General features: G+C 38.9%; 1 protein-coding gene across 2 annotated transcripts; it reads right to left on the bottom strand.

Moving 5' to 3' along the window:
- Window positions 1–353: 353 nt before the first annotated feature.
- Window positions 354–20,292, bottom strand: LOC126377030 (MICOS complex subunit Mic60). Of its 2 annotated transcripts, XM_050024645.1 has the most exons (18): window positions 20,203–20,292; window positions 18,063–18,250; window positions 17,621–17,777; window positions 16,041–16,131; window positions 15,385–15,456; window positions 13,870–14,039; window positions 12,998–13,124; window positions 11,902–12,068; window positions 11,012–11,137; window positions 10,728–10,800; window positions 10,211–10,299; window positions 8,892–9,002; window positions 7,766–7,883; window positions 6,888–7,022; window positions 6,183–6,286; window positions 5,495–5,596; window positions 5,171–5,256; window positions 354–4,185 (listed from the first exon to the last, which is right to left on the bottom strand). In XM_050024645.1, the coding sequence occupies exons 1-18, from the start codon at window positions 20,245–20,247 to the stop codon at window positions 4,008–4,010; spliced, it is 2,139 nt and encodes a 712-aa protein (XP_049880602.1). In that variant the 5' UTR covers window positions 20,248–20,292; the 3' UTR covers window positions 354–4,007. The 2 variants fall into 2 exon arrangements, with proteins under 2 accessions (XP_049880602.1, XP_049880603.1); XM_050024646.1 differs by lacking the exon at window positions 15,385–15,456.
- Window positions 20,293–20,388: the final 96 nt, after the last annotated feature.

Below are 20,388 nucleotides of genomic sequence, written 5' to 3'. Positions count from 1 at the left end.
GCTGGCTGGAGGTCGGTTATAAAACTTTGTATTTCCGTTTTTTTAACGGAACAAATTCTGTTTTCAGCATAATTCAGTAGAACAAATCCAGATCTAATTCTCTGCATCACTCTTATGTCTCCCAGACAGGGGATCCCGCTGAGTGTAGACACATAGCTGACAGGAGAGGAGGCGAGCGGTTACAAGCGGAATTGACCAATCACCGTGAAGGGAGTGATCTCTCTCGCCCGCTGTGATTGGTTGATTCCTCACTTCTCTGCGTTGCTCGTCTCCTCTTCGCTTTGATGGAAGCGTATTCTCCGATGTATGAGGACAGCCCTTTGAGACAAGATTATACAGAGTAAAACACAAAATTGAAATAAAAATCATTCTTTAATTTAAATTACATTTTACAATATTTCTTTATTTCCTATTTACATAAATAACTAAAATTAAAGAATTTCGTATCGTTCTCCATGGTGTTCTGTCACTGGCACGAATAATTTTAAACATCAACAATTCAGACACTTAAATGCAGATATTTTTGTGCAAAAAAAATACTCAATATTTTTATCCAAACAAACGGGGAATTTTCACGCTAATAATTGGGAATTTATGTATGTTCTATTTACGTCAAAAAGTTATACAATGTGCCCATTCCCATTATCTTATAAAAAAAATACACTTTTGGTGCCAAGCTTATAAAAGTCATATTATAAAGAGTGATGAGACAAATTCGAATGGCTTATTAATATAACAACAGTGTTGCACCAACAATTTATTAACTTTGACAGACCTCACGTTTCAGTGGCGCCATCTGTTGATAGCTATTGCTAACTATGATTGAAAATCGAAAACATACAAGCAAAAATTTTAACAAAAGGGAAAATAAAAGGAGAAAATAAATTGAATTAGAACTGGAATAATTAGTTGAGTTGAAAGAACATTTTAGGTTTACAAACTATTTTCGTATAGCCTATTGTTTTATAGTGGTCGCGCATCCTCTGTTTAACAAGGTTGAGGTATTAGCTATCTGTTTATCATATTTACATACAGATTTCGAAGCGACTAGCTAACAGAACAGCTTTCAAGAAACGTTTAAATTCCTGCATATACGCTAAATAGCACACATAGGTTCATTTCAATTTATTCTAGAGATTTTAGTTTCAATCTTGCTATGCTCAGTAATAAAAACCAATTTAAATCCTTTCGCTCGAAATATACGAAGTTTTCGTTTAATTTCCATACTGAAAACACTTTAGTCGATTGAACACAGATATACTAATTAATAATTAGCGCAAGTTGTGAATGTTTCCAAGTTAATGTTATAAATCGCTACTAAAACAAAAATTAAAGACTTGAAACAGAATTTTTATACTGATATTTCAAAGTTTCTTACAATAGTTACAGTCAACTCCAAAAGTTACCATTGTCAGACAAACATTCAATAATTTAAACAGACTTATATTAGTGACAGATGACAAAATTATCTTCAATATAGTTTCGTAAGTAAGCTAGTAGTTTTGACAATTTTAACGGATCTCTATGCTTTCACTGATTATTGAGGGCGAGTGACTTTCCAATCGGCGTTCCCCAAAAACACGGTAGATGGCGTTGTTAAGTTTTTTCTTCTTTTAAACTTCTAATTTCATGAATAACAGACATATGCATCGCTTATCTTTGTTTACGGGTATAATTGATGACCCTTTTTATTACACCAAGGTACAATTAAAACTTCCACCCATTATTATTTTGATCAAAATAAAGAGAAGCAATATATGTAGTCACATCATCCTATAAATAATGTGATCCAAATATCAAGCAACAATAAATTTTATATTATGCTTCTGCTTTACATTACATTTTTGAATAATTAGATAATTATCATTAATTATTTATTGTGTCCTCTAAATGACGGGCTAATGTTATGGGCGATAGGCTGATCCCTTATCACCATAAGGTTCATCATAATTCATCTTAGGACTTCGTATCAACAGTGGCTGCAAGTTGTCTTTGAGTACTTGTGGCTCTGCCCACCCCATTAGGGATTACGGGCGTGAGTTTATGTATGTATGTAGTTAATTATCACGTTAAAAGTGAACAACTCTATCTATCATGTGTTTGGGAAACGTCGATTGAAAAAGTCCCTCCTTTCCAGATGAAGTTCTTTGAAAATCACATGGCTGGCGTTGTTCAGTTTAGAATGCTGACAAAACGACTACCACGACTTCCACGCGATCACGCGTAAGCGCTGTGCGTCTCTGTTGCGCCGTGCGCGTGCCAGCCCCAACACCGCTGTGTCTGTTGATATCATTATTCTTAATCTCGTACTGAATGTTTATTTAAAACCTAAAATACTTAGTATTGTGTTACATATAAATAATGTGACGATTTTGTTATACTTATGTCAGATGGTTTTAACTTTTAAACCATGTTTTTATGTATACACGGCCTCTTTGGACCAAAGGTCTCTGGACTCAGTGTGTCTACAAATAGGAAAAGGCGCACTCATAAATAGGTAGTACATACATACATACATAAACTCACGCCCGTAATCCTTACGACATCGTATCAACAGTGGCTGCAAGTTGTCTTTGATTACTTGTGGCTCTGCCCACCCCATTAGGGATTACGGGCGTGAGTTTATGTATGTATGTATGTATGTATTCATTTTTAGGCTATGGTTTACTGGCCGTATTGGTTATGTTTCCTTTGCCTGTCGGACGGACACAATAACAAAAACAGGCTATGGTTTATAACAATACAACTTTCTAAACTGTACAACGCCATCTATGTGATTTTCAAAAAACGTAAGCTGAAAAGTCCTTCATTACCGAACTGGCAGGATAAAGGCAGGATTTGTGGTGTGATTGTTTCCAAAATCCCTTTACAGTATGGAAGACATACTGTGCCGACCTCATATAATAGAAATGATAGTTAAATATTGGTTCAGACAATATTTGGGATTGCAAGGATTGATTTAGAACATACCAACAACTTATTGAAGGTTGGTTGTATGAAGCAGCGACTGTTATCTGCCTTTCCAACCCGATGGGAAAACTAGATTAATTAGTTAGGTAACATGCCACCGAAGGGACAAATGAACTTGGGTGCATTTGTCACTTCGGTGGCACGAAAGTCAGGAGTGGCTGTGTTGGATCGATAACTGCTCATCCTTATAGAAATATGGGCGAGATCATAATGTATCTATGTATACATGCACATAATTCATCAGTTAAAAAGTCTATACATTTGTATGGGACAAAGGTAGAAGGACCATTTATGGTAGAAGGACCTCGTACTCACAATATGTTTCTAAGTGTAATCTTTGTGTTAACGAGAGTATATAAAAATTTGACTTAATCATTACATAGAAATCCGTGCAAAATTGTGTCAGCTCACGTGTATAAACTGTAAATTTATAATCAGCAAGTTCGTGCTATACCGTGCCTGTCGGTAGTTGCGCTGCGAGCGGCACAACCCTATTCTCTCTACGGCATCGGAACCAGTTTTTTTGGAACCGAAAATTTCCGGTTCGGGTAGCGGGAAAAACCGGTTTCAAAAATCATGAACCGGATTTTTGGGTTCTCTTCAAAAATCGATAAAAACAACATTACGATGCGTAGTAGCTATTTTTACACGCGCGGTACATTTTGACATATCACGTGGTCTAACAGAAAGCTTAGTGAAGTGTGGGTACTTAGTTTATTTTGCGATGGATGTACCTCCTTACTATTCCAATTGGAAATGCTACTTTGACATATTAAGTAAGCGACATGTATCGGACGCCCGCTTTCTGTGTACTATGTAAGTTATATGTTATATTCGGGATTGGGATTTTCGTAGACACGATGGGTCATATAAGTATCTTGGTAGATTAGAGGTTAGATATAGCCGGTTCTCGATGCCGTAATTCTCTATCGAGAGCGTTGTATCTGTCATTCGCACAGTGGGTTGATAAGTTATGTTTTCGTAGGTCTGGTTCAGGAGCGCAGGGCGGGCGCGGTACAGCCGGGCGGGCCGGCGGCTCACAGGTAGAGCATGCCGGAGAGCGAGGCGTGCGCCATGACGGCCTCGGCCGCCTGCCGCACCTCGAGGTGCGCGCGCGCCGCGCCCGCCCAGCACGCCGCCGCGGCGCGCGCCGCGCCCTGCAGCAGGTTCACGTAGCGCAGCGCCGCCGGCAGGTCGCCGTTGTCCATGTGGTACCTGCCAACACCATACACGGTAAGACTACGTATGCAACAGCACCCCTCCACCCCGCACCGATTCGTATCAGGTGTTGACCTCTCCGACGCCGACGATCACACTGTATCTCATCGGAACAGAACTATCATTGCCGGACGTGTTGATCAGGACGTCGAAATATGTAAGAGCTTTTATTATACTTTAACATAAGATAAAGAATAATACCTACTACGTACAGTCGGGCGCCGACTTCACGTCTGAGTTTTACTTTAGTCTAAATGACCATAAGCCGCTAAAGGAGTAAGAGGGAGCGCGGATTGTTTTTCTCGCTCGCACTTAGACGTAGGGGTAGGCGGCTTAGTATAGGCGGTACACGGTAAAGATGCAGTATCCGGGGTGTGCTTGCGGCATACAATGCACAACGATAACTGCCCGCCCAGCACCAATTCGTGTCGAGCGCCGTGCCAGATTTACCTCACCCCCTCTGGATCTCACTTTAGTCTAACTGGCCGACAGCCGCTATGGAGTTAGGAGCATGGCCTATCTGACACGCTTGCACTTGTAGCAGAGTACAAACTCTACACATACTGGCCTATCGTTCTGACCGTCATCATTTTAAATTACGAAATTCTCATTCCATTCCGCATTTCCTTTCATTTTACACTCTTTTGACTCACTGCATCCCCAACCTTCATTAAAACAACACAAGTGCATTTTACTGTTTGGGGCCATGCCCTCTAATTCTTGATTCTTTTATGAAGTGTGTATATTGTGAACTATGTATATTCCTATCCTGTTTGTGAAGTGTTTTTCATAAACTGTATATATTCCTGCTTGCTGCTTGCTTCTAATTTATCATCGTTATCACCAATCACTCCCCCACTCTGCCGGCACGTCGGGATACCATATCCTCACCACCCAGCGTGCCGCACACTTATACGTTAGGCGGACACGGTAAATACAATATGAGAATTTCACAAACGTGTGAACAAATTAAGTGACAAACCTCGCTCTGTGGATGATGTCGAAGGTGTCCAGTTTGCTGAAGTCGGTGGGCAGATTGTCGAGTTCGTCTCTCGGGATTTCAGCCAACTGTGAATAATTAATCATTTTAGAAAGGACAAATAATTAAAGTGGTCCAGATGTCCACCGTTTTGACGTAGAAATATTTTCTACCCACATTTTTAACCAAACTGGGCCCACTTAATTAGTCTTCAGTCCCTGGATATCATATTACATCCAGATGCTGATCAAAGGAACTCTATTAAAACCACGCAACCTTATCGAGGTTCGGCTCGTTTCAGGGGTTTACAGCCTAACGCGTGCTTACCTTCTGGAAGAGGAGTTTGGACTGCAGCCAGGAAATGAAGTACATGGGAAGGGACGCGCCCTCCCGCCCGATCAGCGCTACTTTCATCGCTGTCTGTTCCAACTGAAATCACAACATTAGCATCACGCCTGAAACCCCAAAGGAGTAGGCAGAGGTGTACGGCCACGAGCATCAATATGCACTTTGGTGCCATGTTACATGATGTTTTTGACAAGTCTCACTAAATGACAAATATATGTTAGTGCGACAAAGTCCTAAAGTGGGTACATTATATTGCTCATGACTGTACAGTGTCTATATACACGCCCACTCCACACCAGGTATGTTTAAGCCCCATGTTTAAGGCTCCATGGCCATTAATCGGGCACAAATCCTGAAACCACGTGATATAAGTGTCACATCACTAATGTAAGAGCCACGCTCTTGTCGGTATAGCATTCCTCTCCATGTTACTTTTTAGGGAAAAATAGAGCAGTGGTTTCCTCCTTGTCTTCTTCCAGCCTCTCTCTCTTCTTTTTTCTGTCTCTTTTTTTTAAGTAAGTGTCAAATAGCAATAATGCTTTTTTAGATGTATTGCTTCCCTTTACACATTCAACACAGAAGTAAAATAACTCAAGAATGTTGCTTGTTATTGGTGAAAATTTCCGTGATACCAAAACATTTTATGTCTGTTATGTTAACTACTTACCACTTCGAATCTGTCCCTGAGAGACTTCTCAGTAGAGATACCCTTGTCTCGTACTTCCGGAGGGATTCCTTTAAGTATTGTCTGCACTAGTTTGTCACCCTCGCCTGTAGAGAAATGCATAATATAATTTCGCGGCTATATCCCAATTGGGGTAGTCAGAGGCACAATTAAAGAGCAAAAGTGCAGTCACTGAGCCCAGCGAATTATTTGTAAACAGTGGTGAAATTATGAACCATTAGTTGTCATAATTATAAAATTTATGTTTTTGTATGTGTTTTTGATCTTACGAGGTTATCGTACACGCGCATCTGTGTATGTGATGTCTGACGACCATACGATTGAAGACAAAATTCAAATTCAAAAATACCTTTATTCAATACGTAACATAGTTACACTTTAAATCGCATTTTTTACGAACGAACGTCTCATCCGCCTAAAACTGCTGCAAGTCCTCACAACTTTTATATAGCTGGGGAAAAGAAGCTGCAAGAAAAACCTCGGCACAAACTAAGGGGGGTAAGGTAAACCTAGCTCAACCGCTGGTGGGGAGCGGAGAGTTGCCGTTCTATACGTAGTATTTATTATCCCTTATTTTATGTCCTTGGTGTGGTGGCTAGTAGACCGGTCAAGTAGTTAATGCCATCTGCGGCAAATCTACAATAAGTCACATCAAAAAAAAAGGTTGGCTAGTAAGGTGATACGTACCTGCCTTCTCTAAGGCGCGCAGTTCGTTGTCGATCTTGGTCTCGGAGGAGGCGCGGCGCGTGGCCGCCAGTAGCGCCTCCGCGGCCGCCCAGATGGACTGCGAGCGGCGGGCCTCCGCCTCCGCCGCCGCTCGCTCTACGGGGGGGACAGGGGGTTAAAAAGGCCACATCGAAGCAATTCATCTAAAAAAAAACAATATTGCTATTTGAGTTGTTGACATTACGCACTTTTATTTGCGCAAATGACAATTTGCAATAATGCTTTTTTTAGATGAATTGCTAATGTTATGTCAAATCGTGGACTCAATTTTTACCGGGACTACTTTAGTCTAAAGTTGAAAGTAATCGAGGTTACTTTTACGGACAATCAGGTGATTCAAGCCTGAAATGTCCACAAATGTGCACAAAGTGATTTCGACGATTTCGAATCGAACCAAGACCTCCAGATCGTTAACACAACACTAACCACTAAACCACGGAGGCCGTGAAATATTACTATAAACAGATTCACATTCGCTAAGATTTTTTTCTAAAAAAGGGTATAAGTTTGTTCTCAGAAATGAAAATATTATGGCAGTTTTAATAAAGTGCAATATCAGTTGTACAGTGCCGTTACACGCCGTCGTTAGTGGCATGATGCGCCGCGGTCATTTTTTTACAGAGATTGGCCCCGATTCCTGCAGACACCTCCTAATTTTATTTTAAGTTATACCCGTCATTTTCTTATCCGCCGAAAAGGAAAGGGACGGATGATTGTCAACAAATTAATTTTAAAACGAATGATTGACCCGGGCGATTAAAATAGGCATCTCGCTGGTATGCAATGTCTATGCTACAAACACAATAAAATCAATATTGTCATTTCATACATTTACTTACGTTTTAGGGTCTGTTCGATTGCTTTCAGCTTGCCGGCCATGGCCGCGAGTTCTTTCTTGAAGATCACTCGCTCCTTCTCCACCAACTCCGATACTTGGCGATTGAACTTGCCCATTATCTGGTGAGACAAAACACCACCGTTTTCAATTATACTTTTTAAAAGTGTTTAAGGAACTCAAAAAGCAATGAATGACGTAGTAGTTCTATAATACAATCAAATATGTGCCTGAAGTACCCCTACACTGCCACTAAATTCATCACCACTCCTCTGAACGCCTATATTCAGATTGAAACACATGTATGATTCCCGTTTCATACATACATACATACATAAACTCACGCCTATTTCCCACCAGGGTAAGCAGAGACTATAGAATTCCATTTCCTTCGATCCTGACACACTTCTCTTGCTTCCTCCACATTCATCAATCGCTTCTTAAGTCCTTCTCGGTCTTCCTCTGCCAGCCCTACCATCAACTTTCGCTTTATATACCGCTTTTGCAATTCTATTATCCTTCATCCGCTCTACGTGTTCAAACCAACCTAACATTCTCTTCTCAATCTTAGTCACTATATCGTCTTTTACACCACATCTCCGTCTTATCACACTATTTCTCACTCTTATCACTCGGCGTAACACCGCAGATGCTACGCAATATTCCCGTTTCATTCAGTTTATTTTGAGAAGAAAAAGCTTGTATAAACAAAATTAATGGTCAAACTCCTTCTGGAGGTTTGACGGACCTCCGAAGACGAGATAATAGCCCGAATACAGAAAATGTGTGTGTGACCAGCCTCGAGTGTCGTCGGCTTCGATTTGCCAGCAAAAACAAACGACGTCTTCTCAATGAATTGATAAAACAAAAATTCACATAACACGGTCATAAACTAACCCACGGCCAGCAACACGCATCACAGTTTTTTTTTTTTTTAAGAATGTTTAGAGGTTTGTGCTAAGGTATTCTTGCAGATACTTTTCTTCGGCTATACAGAAGTGAGACACTGCAATAGTTTTAGGCGGATGAGACGTTGCACCAAAAATATATTTATGTTAGAAATTGACGATTCAAAGTGTAACTATGTTACCTGATCGATAAAGATATTTTTGAGTTAAACTTTCAATTACCTCGGCCTCTTTCCTTGCCAGCCGCGTGCGCGTAATCTCCTCTTGAATCTCAAACTGCCTCGCGAGCTCTTCCTTCATCTTCTTCTTGGCTTCCGCATTGATTTCCAAAGTCTGAAAATGTAAATAAGTGTCTATACGTCTTTACCATAATGGGAAAAGAATTATTGGCGTACTACAGTGTGCCAGGATCGAAGCAAATGGATTCCATAGTAACTTTAAAATAACTCTGTTTAGTTTCTTATATTACAAATTGTATAATTCCATAAAGGATTTATGAATTATCTGTGGAAACTGTTTTGTTGTTAAGCTACTTATATGTACTTATTTAAATCTTAATTAAAACACATAATAACGGGTTCTTACCGCGTTTAAATGGGGATATGAGACTCCCGATATTTCGACACTGTTGCAAGTGCCATGATCACGGGATGACTGATGAGATTGGAGTGGAGTCATCAGTCATCCCGTGATCATGGCACTTGCAACAGTGTCGAAATATCGGGAGTCTCATATCCCCATTTAAACGCGGTAAGAACCCGTTATTATGTGCTTTAATTATGATAATAACCGCGTAAACTTAAAACAATGTTATTTAAATCTGTTATAAAACACAATTGTTTATTTCCTAAATAAACTAAAGTAAAATAATAATAAATAATAGTCTCTGCTTACCCCAGTGGGAAAGTTGTGAGTTTATTTATGTATGTGATATCCTCAAACGGTCAAAATTTACTACTTATGCCATTTTGAGTGTTATCCATTATGAGAATTGATCCAATTTTCAAAATTATGGAAATTACCGACGTATTTCTGTTTTATTATACAGTGTCGAGATAAGAGTTACCTCACCCACCGCTGTGTCTCACTCTAGTCTAAATAGCTGTAAGCCGTTAAGTAAGAGAGCGCGCGCGGATCGTCTCTCTCGCTCGTACTTACGCGTTAGGCAGTACATGATAAGAACGTCATTTTTGTATGGAGTGTCCGGGGTCCGGTGGTTAAGCGTTGGGCTCATGATCCGGATTTCCCGGGTTCAAATCCTGGTGTGGACATACCACAAAAACCACCTTGTGATCCCTGGTTTGGTTAGGACATTACAGGCCGATTGTCCGAAAGTAAGATGGTCCGTGCTTCGGAAAGCACGTGAAACCGTTAATGCTGGTTACTACTTACTGATGTTAGTTAATTAATCGTTAGATGAGCCATGACAGGGGCCTTTGGCGGCTCAATAATAATCCACCTCACCTTGGTAATTCACCTCACAACTCACACGATAGAAGAAGAGTGGTTCGCGGGCGTTATGTCGATCTGAATTTACTCACCTTCTTCTGGAACTCGAGGTCCTTCGTAAGTCTCTCCTTTCTGATCATGTCTTCCACCTTGGCTTCGATTATAGCCTTCTCGTCGCGACCTGAGCAAAATTTAAAATAAATTTAAAATTTAACTAAATAAATTCGAAAATAACAGCCCAGTGGTTGAGCGTCGGACTCAAGATGCGGAGACTTTGGCTTCGAATCCCGGTGGGAACATCTATTTGTTTTTTATTTCCCTGCTTCGGAAGGCAAGTTAAGCAGTCGGTCCTGGCTACTATTTACTTAAGTATGTAGTCGTTACATGAGTCAGGGGCCTTTGGCGGCTCGATAGTGACCACTAGGGAATGCAATGACGGGATGACGAGATCCCATTCGAGATTGACGGGATTGGGCGAATCTCCTTGAGTTATACTTATTGTTTTAATTATGCTGATTTCCAAAGAAAACTTTGTTATTTGAAAATGGAAAATGTTTTTATTACCAGAAAACAATACAATGAGGCACATAAAGTAGGATGGTTACTTACATTCGATAGCTTTGTTGATTTTGTGTTCTCTAATCGTCTGGTTCTCAGCCAATTGATTCTGTAGGTATTGGATCTGAAAATCCACATTCAATATTATATATTAATATTATATTAATAAATGAATATTACGATCAAATATTGTACATAAATGACCTGATATTGTACAAAAATGATCTAATATTGTGCATAAATGACCTTTGATATTGTACAAAAATAATCTAATATAGTACATAAAATATGACCTGATATTGTACATAAATGACCCGACATTGTACACAACTAACCTGGTTCATAGTGTACAGCAGTAAAAGGTCCACGTCTCCGCGGAACTCGAGCTGTCGCGAGCACAGGTCGAGGCCTGGGAACAGCATCTCCAGCTCTTCCTTGTATGCCATACGGGCTGCTTCTACCTGGAAATGACACGTTTAGAACTAGTAAGTAAATCAACATATTACAGTAGACAGCATCGGTGAACGAAAATAAGCATGGAATAAAGTCTAGTCATACTCGCAGTTGAAATAAAGCTTGATTTTCCCAATTATTTAAATCCAATGATTTTCGAATTCATGTTTGGATCATAAATGATTATCACGTGCCCATCGGTGAAGGAAAAGGGTGAATATCAAAATGTGCCAAGTTTGGTGGCGAACTTTCATATATTTTTTTCGTGAAAAATTGGGTTCCGACATGAAAAAGGATCCTTTTGGATTCTTTTTTCATGTCGGAACCCAGGATCTTTTTGGATCTTTTTCATGTCGTGAGGAGACCCACATTATCGAGAAATGCGATTCGGAGGTATGTTACTCGTACCTAATCTATATTGGGCTGGTTTACCCTTTTTGCGATGCAAAATTCCACTTGATATTAACTCAGAATAGTGAGCTGAATCATTCCCCTCAGTGACGATAAGTACGCACAGGTAACGAAAACCTTAGGCTTAACCTTAACCTTACCATGATTCTGAGTTAATATCAAGTGGAATCTCCTGTCGGAAAATTCAACAACATATTAGTGTTTATTTTTCAGATTAATACTTTTGCTACGCAAAATTCCACTTGTAACGAAAACTTTGAGATACGATTCAGTTCTGAGTTATCAACTCAAATCATCCCTCGAAGTTTTCGTTACGGTGTCACTAACACCCTGGTATAATTGTTAGCATGACAAGACTCACCCTGTCCCAATACTTGTCGCTGATGACAGCCTTCGTGAGTTCATCGCGGACCGCGTCCTCGGCCACGGTGAGGTCGTTCCTGAACAACTTGATGTACCTCTTCGTTTGCGTTACGTTCTCCGGAGGAGCCGCGATGTTGTTTTTCTCTATCATTCGATCGAGGGTCTCTGTGGAATGTTTTACATAGTATAAGCTATTTTGAAAGAAAGAAAGATTTATTACTTCCGGACACCACAGACACAGACTGACAGGTACATTACATTCAACACAGGACAGAAACCACACGTAAATCAATACACAGAAAAAAAAACAAAACAAAAAGAAAACCAACAACCCACCCTAACATCATCGATGTTTTCCTTCACCGCTGAGCGCATGATAAACATTTATGAATTCGACAATCATTGGTTTAGGCCTGTGCTGGATTCGACCCTGCGACCTCAAAGTAAGAGGCAAGCGTTCTACCAACTGGACTACGCGGCATGGCTTGTGAACCCTAATATAGAATAAGGAATAATACTACATATGGCAACTCTCCGCTCTAAGCGGCTGAGCTAGGTTTACCTCACCTTCCCGTCGGTCTTACTTTAGTCTTTAATCGTATGGTGTCAGACGTCACACACACATATACATACATACATAAACTCACGCCTATTTCCCACCGGGGTAAGCAGAGACTATAGAATTCCATTTGCTTCGATCCTGACACACTTCTATTGCTTCCTCCACATTCATCAATCGCTTCATACACGCACGCCGATTCAGAGTAGATCGTACTAAACCTTTTCTAAAGACATCTCCAATGTAGTCAAAAAACATAAACTTATATATTGATTATGTGACCTTCCTTTGCCAAATTTCGAGATTCTAGGTCAACGGGCAACCCCACCCACCTACCTACTACTACCTTAAGATTTTGAGAACAAGTTTGATATGAAAGTAACTTTTTGAAGGCCGTATTTTTATATTGTTGACAATCAGGGTCGTAGTCGAGTAGATCGTATTAAACCTTTTCTAAGGACATCTCCAATTTGACACACACACACATATATATACAGTATTTTAAAAATTATCTCTGTATGATTAAAAGACTTACCTAAAGCACATTTAGCCTTAGTAGACGCCGCTTTAGCCGTAGCGATAGTTTTGTCTCGCTCAGCCCTCAGTCCTTTTAGTTTCGCGAAACATTTCTTGTCTAGATCCTCGTATGGGAACTCCACTATCTAAAACGATACAACAATAGGGTTCATGATAACTATTAAATAAGTTCATGATTATAATTAAAGCACATAATAACGGGTTCTTACCGCGTTTAAATGGGGATATGAGACTCCCTGGGAGAACCCGTTATTATGTGCTTTAATTATGATAATAACCGCGTAAACTTAAAACAATTCATGATTATATCCCAATTAATGTTTTAAATTTGTCAGAGAATAAATTTAAAACTCACGTGAAGCTTACTTTATGTAAAAAAGCTTATTATAAGATTAATGATTACCTAAATGATAAAAATGTCCGGTATTGAATGTATTCCTCTAGTTATTAAATAACTTGTAATGTACCCTTATTGGTTTAAGAGATGTGTTGCTGTTGCAGTTTCTTGTCATTTCTTCTCCTCAGCCGTAACACCTTGCGAAATGACGTAAATTCAAAAATGTTACATTGACCTTCAACAAGTTTATCCATGATAATTACGTTGAATAAATGATTCTGATTTCTGAATGTAGTCAGAGATACATCCGTTGCAAGATGAACTAAGCACCAAAACCTCACCGAACTTTCTGTCAGACCAACGTATCGCCGCCTATAATGGTCGAGCCAACTGTATTAGTGAAAATTGCACTTAAGATAAATTAATAACTCATTAGTGCATGTCCGGTATCGCGGTTTAAACCGACGGGGAGACCGTTGTTAGTATTAAATAAATAAAAATATAAAATGGCGACATAAGAATAATAATCTTACCCTGTGGAGTGTCTTGTTGTAGGCGGTGCACAGTTTGAGCGCGGCCTTATAATTGTCTATGGCTATCTTCGTGTTCTCGTGCATGTCTTGCTCGAGAATTAGGATGTCCTTGGTGATGTTCGTCTTGGGCGGTGAGTGCGGGTCGCACTTTTCCGTTTGTACCAGAGTTGCTGTAGAATAAAAAAATATTAATGAGGTAATAAAGAGTTCATCATCATCAGCCCATTAACGTCCCCACTGCTGGGGCACGGGCCTTCTCTATGGATGGATAGGGAGGTCGGGCCTTAGAGCATCACGCGGGCCCAGTGCGGATTGATGGTTATTAACGACTGCTAATGCAGCCGGGACCAACAGCTTAACGTGCCTTCCGAAGCACGGAGGAGCTCGAGATGATTTTTTTTTTGTGGTCAGCCAAACTATGACCGGCCTTTGCGAAAGTTACTTAACTTCAACAATCTCAGACCGAGCGCGTTTACCGCTGGGCCACCGAGCTCCTCATAAAGAGTTATTTTATACTCATTTCTCGTGTACGGGAATAAGCTAGTTGACTTCAACAATTTCACGTTCGGTCTAAACTATAATAATATAATGTGGTTGGGCATAGGGCTCACGTTCCGGAGGTCTCGGGTTCGAATCCAAGTGGGGATGTACCACAAAAATCATTTTGTGATCCCTAATTTGCAGGGTTAGGAATTTGCAAGGTGATCAGGCTTAGGGGACATCTCGTCCCAGTCTTAAACTGGGCCCAGGGACGAGTTTGCCCTTTTCTAAAAGTAAGATGATCCGTGCTTCGGAGGGCACGTTAAGCAGTCACTCCCGGCTATTATTTACCTAAGTATGTTGTTGTTACATGAGTCATGTGATGTGATTTTTGTTAACAATACCTCGCAATAGACATGCCAGTGATTGAAATTAATTAAAAGAAAAATTAAATGGAGCAGTTTTTAGCAATACTTTCAGGGTCCATGTCAATCTCATGTGTTTATTATTCTTCGGCGAAATTTTAACAAGTGTAACAATTTTGGTCGAATTCTCACTTTGACTTCCAATATTATTATTTTTTATCTTTGATTTGACTGTTTTTATTTTTTCACTTAGCGGTACACATCCTTAGGCATAGTTATAAAGTAAAATAAAAGAATTATTAAGAAAGGGATAGGGACAAAATTATTATTTTTGAAGTAAGGTAGAAAATCTAGAAAAAAGTACATAATGGGTCTCCTAAACCATAAATAATCGCTGAACATACATGGGGGTAGCTAATGAGCCCTTCTATCCAATTTTTCATTTTGAACGTGAACTTCTGGGCCACCATGTATAGTTGAATAGTTATTATGGAAAGTGGTCTCAGTCGCATCGAAAGGCACTTTAAATCGATGGTCCCGGTTAGCATGAAGTGTGTCAGGGGCCTTTGGCAGCTCAATAATAACCCTGACACCAAGGTTGATGAGGTTGGTTATCCACCCCACAACCAACACGATACAAGTTTTATCTGTTACAACAATTATTACCTACCTTCGTGTTCAACTTCTGGAGTGCCAATGACCTTCTCTTCCACATACAATGGTTCCAGGGTTGGTACGGGCACTGTTAAACAATTGTTAGTACACACCATTGTTAATATTTGAACATGTATATTAGTACCAATGTCATAATTATGGTATGGGGGATTTAGTTGACAATGAGAAAAACAAACATGCATTGAAAATTACACTTATTTGAAATGCTATCAGAAAGGAGTGACAATAATAAGAAATTTAAACCTTATTTCTAAAAAGGGAAGCAAGAGAAGTATGTCAGGATCGAAGCAAATGACTTCCACTCTCTGCTTACCCCGGTGGGAAATAGGCGTGAATTTATGTACGTTCTCATAAAAAGGAGAACACTATCCTAGTATTCTGTCAAACTACTTTTACTTATTTTTAAATTATTAATTTCTGATATCACTTGATATCAACTCAGAATCATGGTCTGAATCATCCCCCTCAGTATTCATTACGGTGTCACTAACACCTATACGTACTTGTATGGCTACTTGTATGTATACTTTTCCTTTGTCTCAGTAAAAAATGTCACTACCAAATATTCGTATTTTGGTTGTATTAGGTTGTAGCAAACAACCTATATTTTCTCTATAACAAGTTAACCAGTAAAGACAAAAAACAACTTACAAGAATATTCTTTTGGCTGGAACCCGATCTCTGCATCCTTCTCGATGTCTTGTTCAGATCTCTGCTGGAAGTCCATTGGTGAAACACCCTCCTGAAAACATTATTAACCATATCTTGAGTCTACTGGAACTCTAGAAAAAATAGTAGTTATCTGTAAACATTTAAGTTTAGTCACTGATTTTGTAGTAGTCATGAGCAATATAATGTACCCACTTTAGGACTCTGTCGCACTAACATATTTGACATTTAGTGAGACTTACAGTTTACTTTGTCAAAAAAGTTAATGTGACATGGTACCAAAGTGTATACATATTAATGCTCGTAACCGTACAGCAGCGGCGTGCTTCTCAATCCAACTGGCGCTCCACCTTTGAAACGTAACAACTCTAATATTATAATATTTTAAGTATTATATCCTACCTTGGGTTTCAGCTGCTTGCAACGAAATTAAAAAGTTATTTATTATATAAATCATTTCAATGATCTCAATCTTAAAGATTTCGTTCGCCTGTGTTAATAGGTTTAAAGAAATCTTTATTCTCAATAAGAATACAAATTCACTTACTTGAGAACTTAAAAACTAAGTATACGTACAAAAGCATTTTGAGGGTATATGATAAATAAGAGCTACAATAACAATTTTTTTTTTATTCGATTATGGCATAGCTTGCTTCACCAGTGTATTCTGAGTTGAGACATTGCGTTCGCAGCATATTAAATCACGCGGACACATTCCAATAATACTACATTAACTATAATATAACAGAATGAGAATGACCCCGATTCCTGCTTTCGAATATCATTTTCTTCTCCGCCGACAAGGAAAGGGCCCGGAACCAGAACCCGGGCGAATAAAATAGGCATCTCGCTAATATGCAATCGGTATGACGTGTGCACACTTAATTCTGTCGGGTTATTGGCCAATATAAAATTTTGGGAGGGATTCTTAAATTTCTGCCGAAAATCGACGTGTGTTCCATAAATTTTATGCGTGTCGATAACGCGTCCTTTTCCTTTTCGTCAGAATAGAAAATGACAGGTATAACTTAATATAAAATTAGATGGTACATAAACATAAACTGCCTATATACGTCCCACTGCTGGGCACAGGCCTCCCCTCAATCAACCGGAGGGGGTAAATGTAGATGGTATCTACAGGAATTAGCACCAATATATAGTGAATTTAGTTCCCTGACGCCCATGGTAACGGTAGCGAAATAGTTTCTTCACCTTACGCTCATGTGATAGTAGCGAAATAGCTAGGCGACATATTTTACGTAAAAAGTTTGTGAATTTAGGGTTTGTATAGTTAGGGCATGTACCAAACCTGAGTTATAAAGGTTCAAAAATAGACGAAGCATTTCGAAAAATGGTAGGTAGTGCCCTGCACTTGCACTTCGCTTTGTGCCCCCAGGTTTAATAACTTACCTTTCCGAAAAGGAATGTAGTGAGAGCCTTGGACATTCTGGAGACCTGGTCGATGGTGAACTGAACATAGGTGGTGTTCTCCTGGTAGACCAAATGGTAGGTAGTGCCCTGCACTTGCACTTCGCTTTGTGCCCCCAGGTTTAATAACTTACCTTTCCGAAAAGGAATGTAGTGAGAGCCTTGGACATTCTGGAGACCTGGTCGATGGTGAACTGAACATAGGTGGTGTTCTCCTGGTAGACCAGGGCCACGAAGTTGTTGGCCCAGGGGGCGTTGGACTCCAGCCAGTTGCGCGTCTCCGGGCTATGTCTGGAGTGAACAGTTTATGGGTTACTTCGTGTAGTGGTATGACACTTGATAGTGTCAATTTGGTGACAGTAGTTAAACAATGGGGTTTGGATTTTAATAGGACATTCGGTCTTACGAGTTTATTTAAAGCAGGATGAGATGAGAGTGACTCCAAGGCCACAATAATGCTGGTTCCAGCAGACACTGAAGCACCAATCTCACCTGGGGAATCGAACCCGGTCCTCCAGATCGTAAACCCAATGTTCTAATTACCAGCCGAAAGAGCCTGTTAAGTTGTGAACATACTTAGCATAAACCACAGCAGCGCCTGTAAGCAGCGTGGCGCCGATGGCTCCATATAGCAGCTTGCGGGACTTTGGTGGAGGTGTGGCCGGCGGACATGTCTCCGAGAAGGTGTCCTTCGCGTACCCCCGCACCGGCGCCCTCATCACCACCAGGGCCGCGCATGATCCGTCGCTTAGCTTTTTTCGGACCTGAAAGTGACAAAATTATAAATATATGTATAATATAAAAGCAAAATGTATGTAATTGACTCACTCATCACGAAATCTCAGAAACAAGTGCTAGGGGTCTCAAGTTTTGTATGGAGGTTCGTTTTTGGAATCGAAGTGCTCATTACGACGGGATTTTGCGAAATTCTACACCAAAGGAGGTAAAAACCAAAAGTTAGTATGAAACTTCTACAGTTCTAATTGTAGTGCTTCACGCAAAAGAAGTCGTGGGTAATAGCTAGTTTATAATATAATAAACTACAACAAAGTAAAACATATATATAATAAAGTAACAGCAACAAATTAATCATACTATTTTTCCACCAAAGATGTGTGCCACATAGCGAGGGATGAGTTTGCTAAGGACCGAAAGATTCGCTTCTTTATCCTAACCTAATGGGGATGATTCAGCTTATTATTTTAAGTTAATAAAAATATTAAGTACAATTTTCCATCACAAAACTATAGAACTGAAAATAATTAAAAAAGCACAATAAAACATATGAATTTTATAATGGAAATTTCCACTGTATATCAACTCAGAATCATGGTTTGAACCAGACCTCAAAGTTTTCGTTAAGATGTCACTAAATTGAGATTACAATTTAAAATGGTCATATTTATGAATAGAGACTTTGCCCCATACTATTAGTTAGCAGATGGGCAGCTGTAAACAATACAATACAATACAAATATACAAAACAAGAAACAACAACTGATGAAAGCATGTATCTTAGTCATCTCTACTTAGTTGATCTTTCTAATCAAATCAAATCAAATATACTTTATTGCACAGAACTAAAATTTCAACAATCAGACATAACATAACACATGAATACAGTACAATTCTACTGTTTATGTAAAGCCTATTTTAAACAGATTGCTGTTTGAAGACAACACAGTAGTTTGGCAGTACACTATACTGGATTATTTATTAAATACATTATTACATCATATAAGTGATGTAAGCAGCCTTGATACTGTATCAGCATAACTTTAAAAAAAATGTTATTATCAAACATGTTTTTTTTTATAGAATGTTATGGCTAGAATAGGTATCTCACTTTTGCAGCTTTTGTTATCAATGCAAACAAAAAGATAAAAGATAGAAGAAATATCACCAATGATAAGCTGTTTGTTTTTATTTATATATTATAATAATTACATATTTTATAATTACAAAGCATAAAGAAGGTGAGGTGAACCTTTTTGTTTTTAAATCAACAAATTAGCAAATCATAGTCATAATCATTTATTTTGGTAAAAAAAATATTACACAATTTCCTTTTTTTAGCGAAGAGTGTGTTCATGACATCACAACAAATTATACATTAAAATGACCACATATAGCTTTAACAGAATAAGTATAATTATATTTTATTTGTGCAGCTGCATCAATCGACATATCTCTTGAACTTATCTACCCATTAAGTATATTGTTCAGGACAAATACTAATTTAATTTTGGCAGTAAAGTCCATAGGTACAGAACTGTTATTTCTTACTGGTTTAGTATCAAATTGTTGTTTAGATAATAATGTATTTTATCAATTAGTGATTTATCAGACTATGTCAATTTAATGTTAACTAATATCAACCTTGACCTTGCAGCAGATTTTTACCTAGGCTGTGTAGTATATTCAAATATTTTAGGTTATTATAGAAAATGACATCCATCGATTGTTATGTAAGGCTCGTTAATATCCATTATTCTTTAATATCTTTAATCTTTTGGTCGCAGCATCAAACAGAAAGATTCAGAAGGAAACTCTGAAGCTATTTCGTCTATTTTTAGCCCAAAACAGCTGGTAAAATCATCAAAACAATAGGAAGAAGAGGCAGTTTAAAAACTTTTCACTTATCGTTTTCGTAAAAAATAGGGCCTATTTTTATATATGAAATTGACAAAGCATTTAGAAATAGTCATCTACTTACCAAAACTAAGTGAGTTTTGGATATATTTGATGAAAATCTGTACATTTTCGGCACGAATCTCTTTCCACTTGGGCTGTCAAAATCCAGAGACTAAAGATGGTTAACCACAAACAATAGAATTTTGAACCTGAGTGAAGTACCGCGACTTGTAATTCAAAAACCGGTTATCAACCGGTAAAACCTCCA

The sequence above is a fragment of the Pectinophora gossypiella genome, chromosome 22 (assembly GCF_024362695.1).
Source record: "Pectinophora gossypiella chromosome 22, ilPecGoss1.1, whole genome shotgun sequence".
NCBI classification, from domain to species: Eukaryota; Metazoa; Arthropoda; class Insecta; order Lepidoptera; family Gelechiidae; genus Pectinophora; species Pectinophora gossypiella.
Note: the sequence above shows the minus strand (reverse complement) of the source record. Positions and strands in the feature narration are given on the sequence as shown.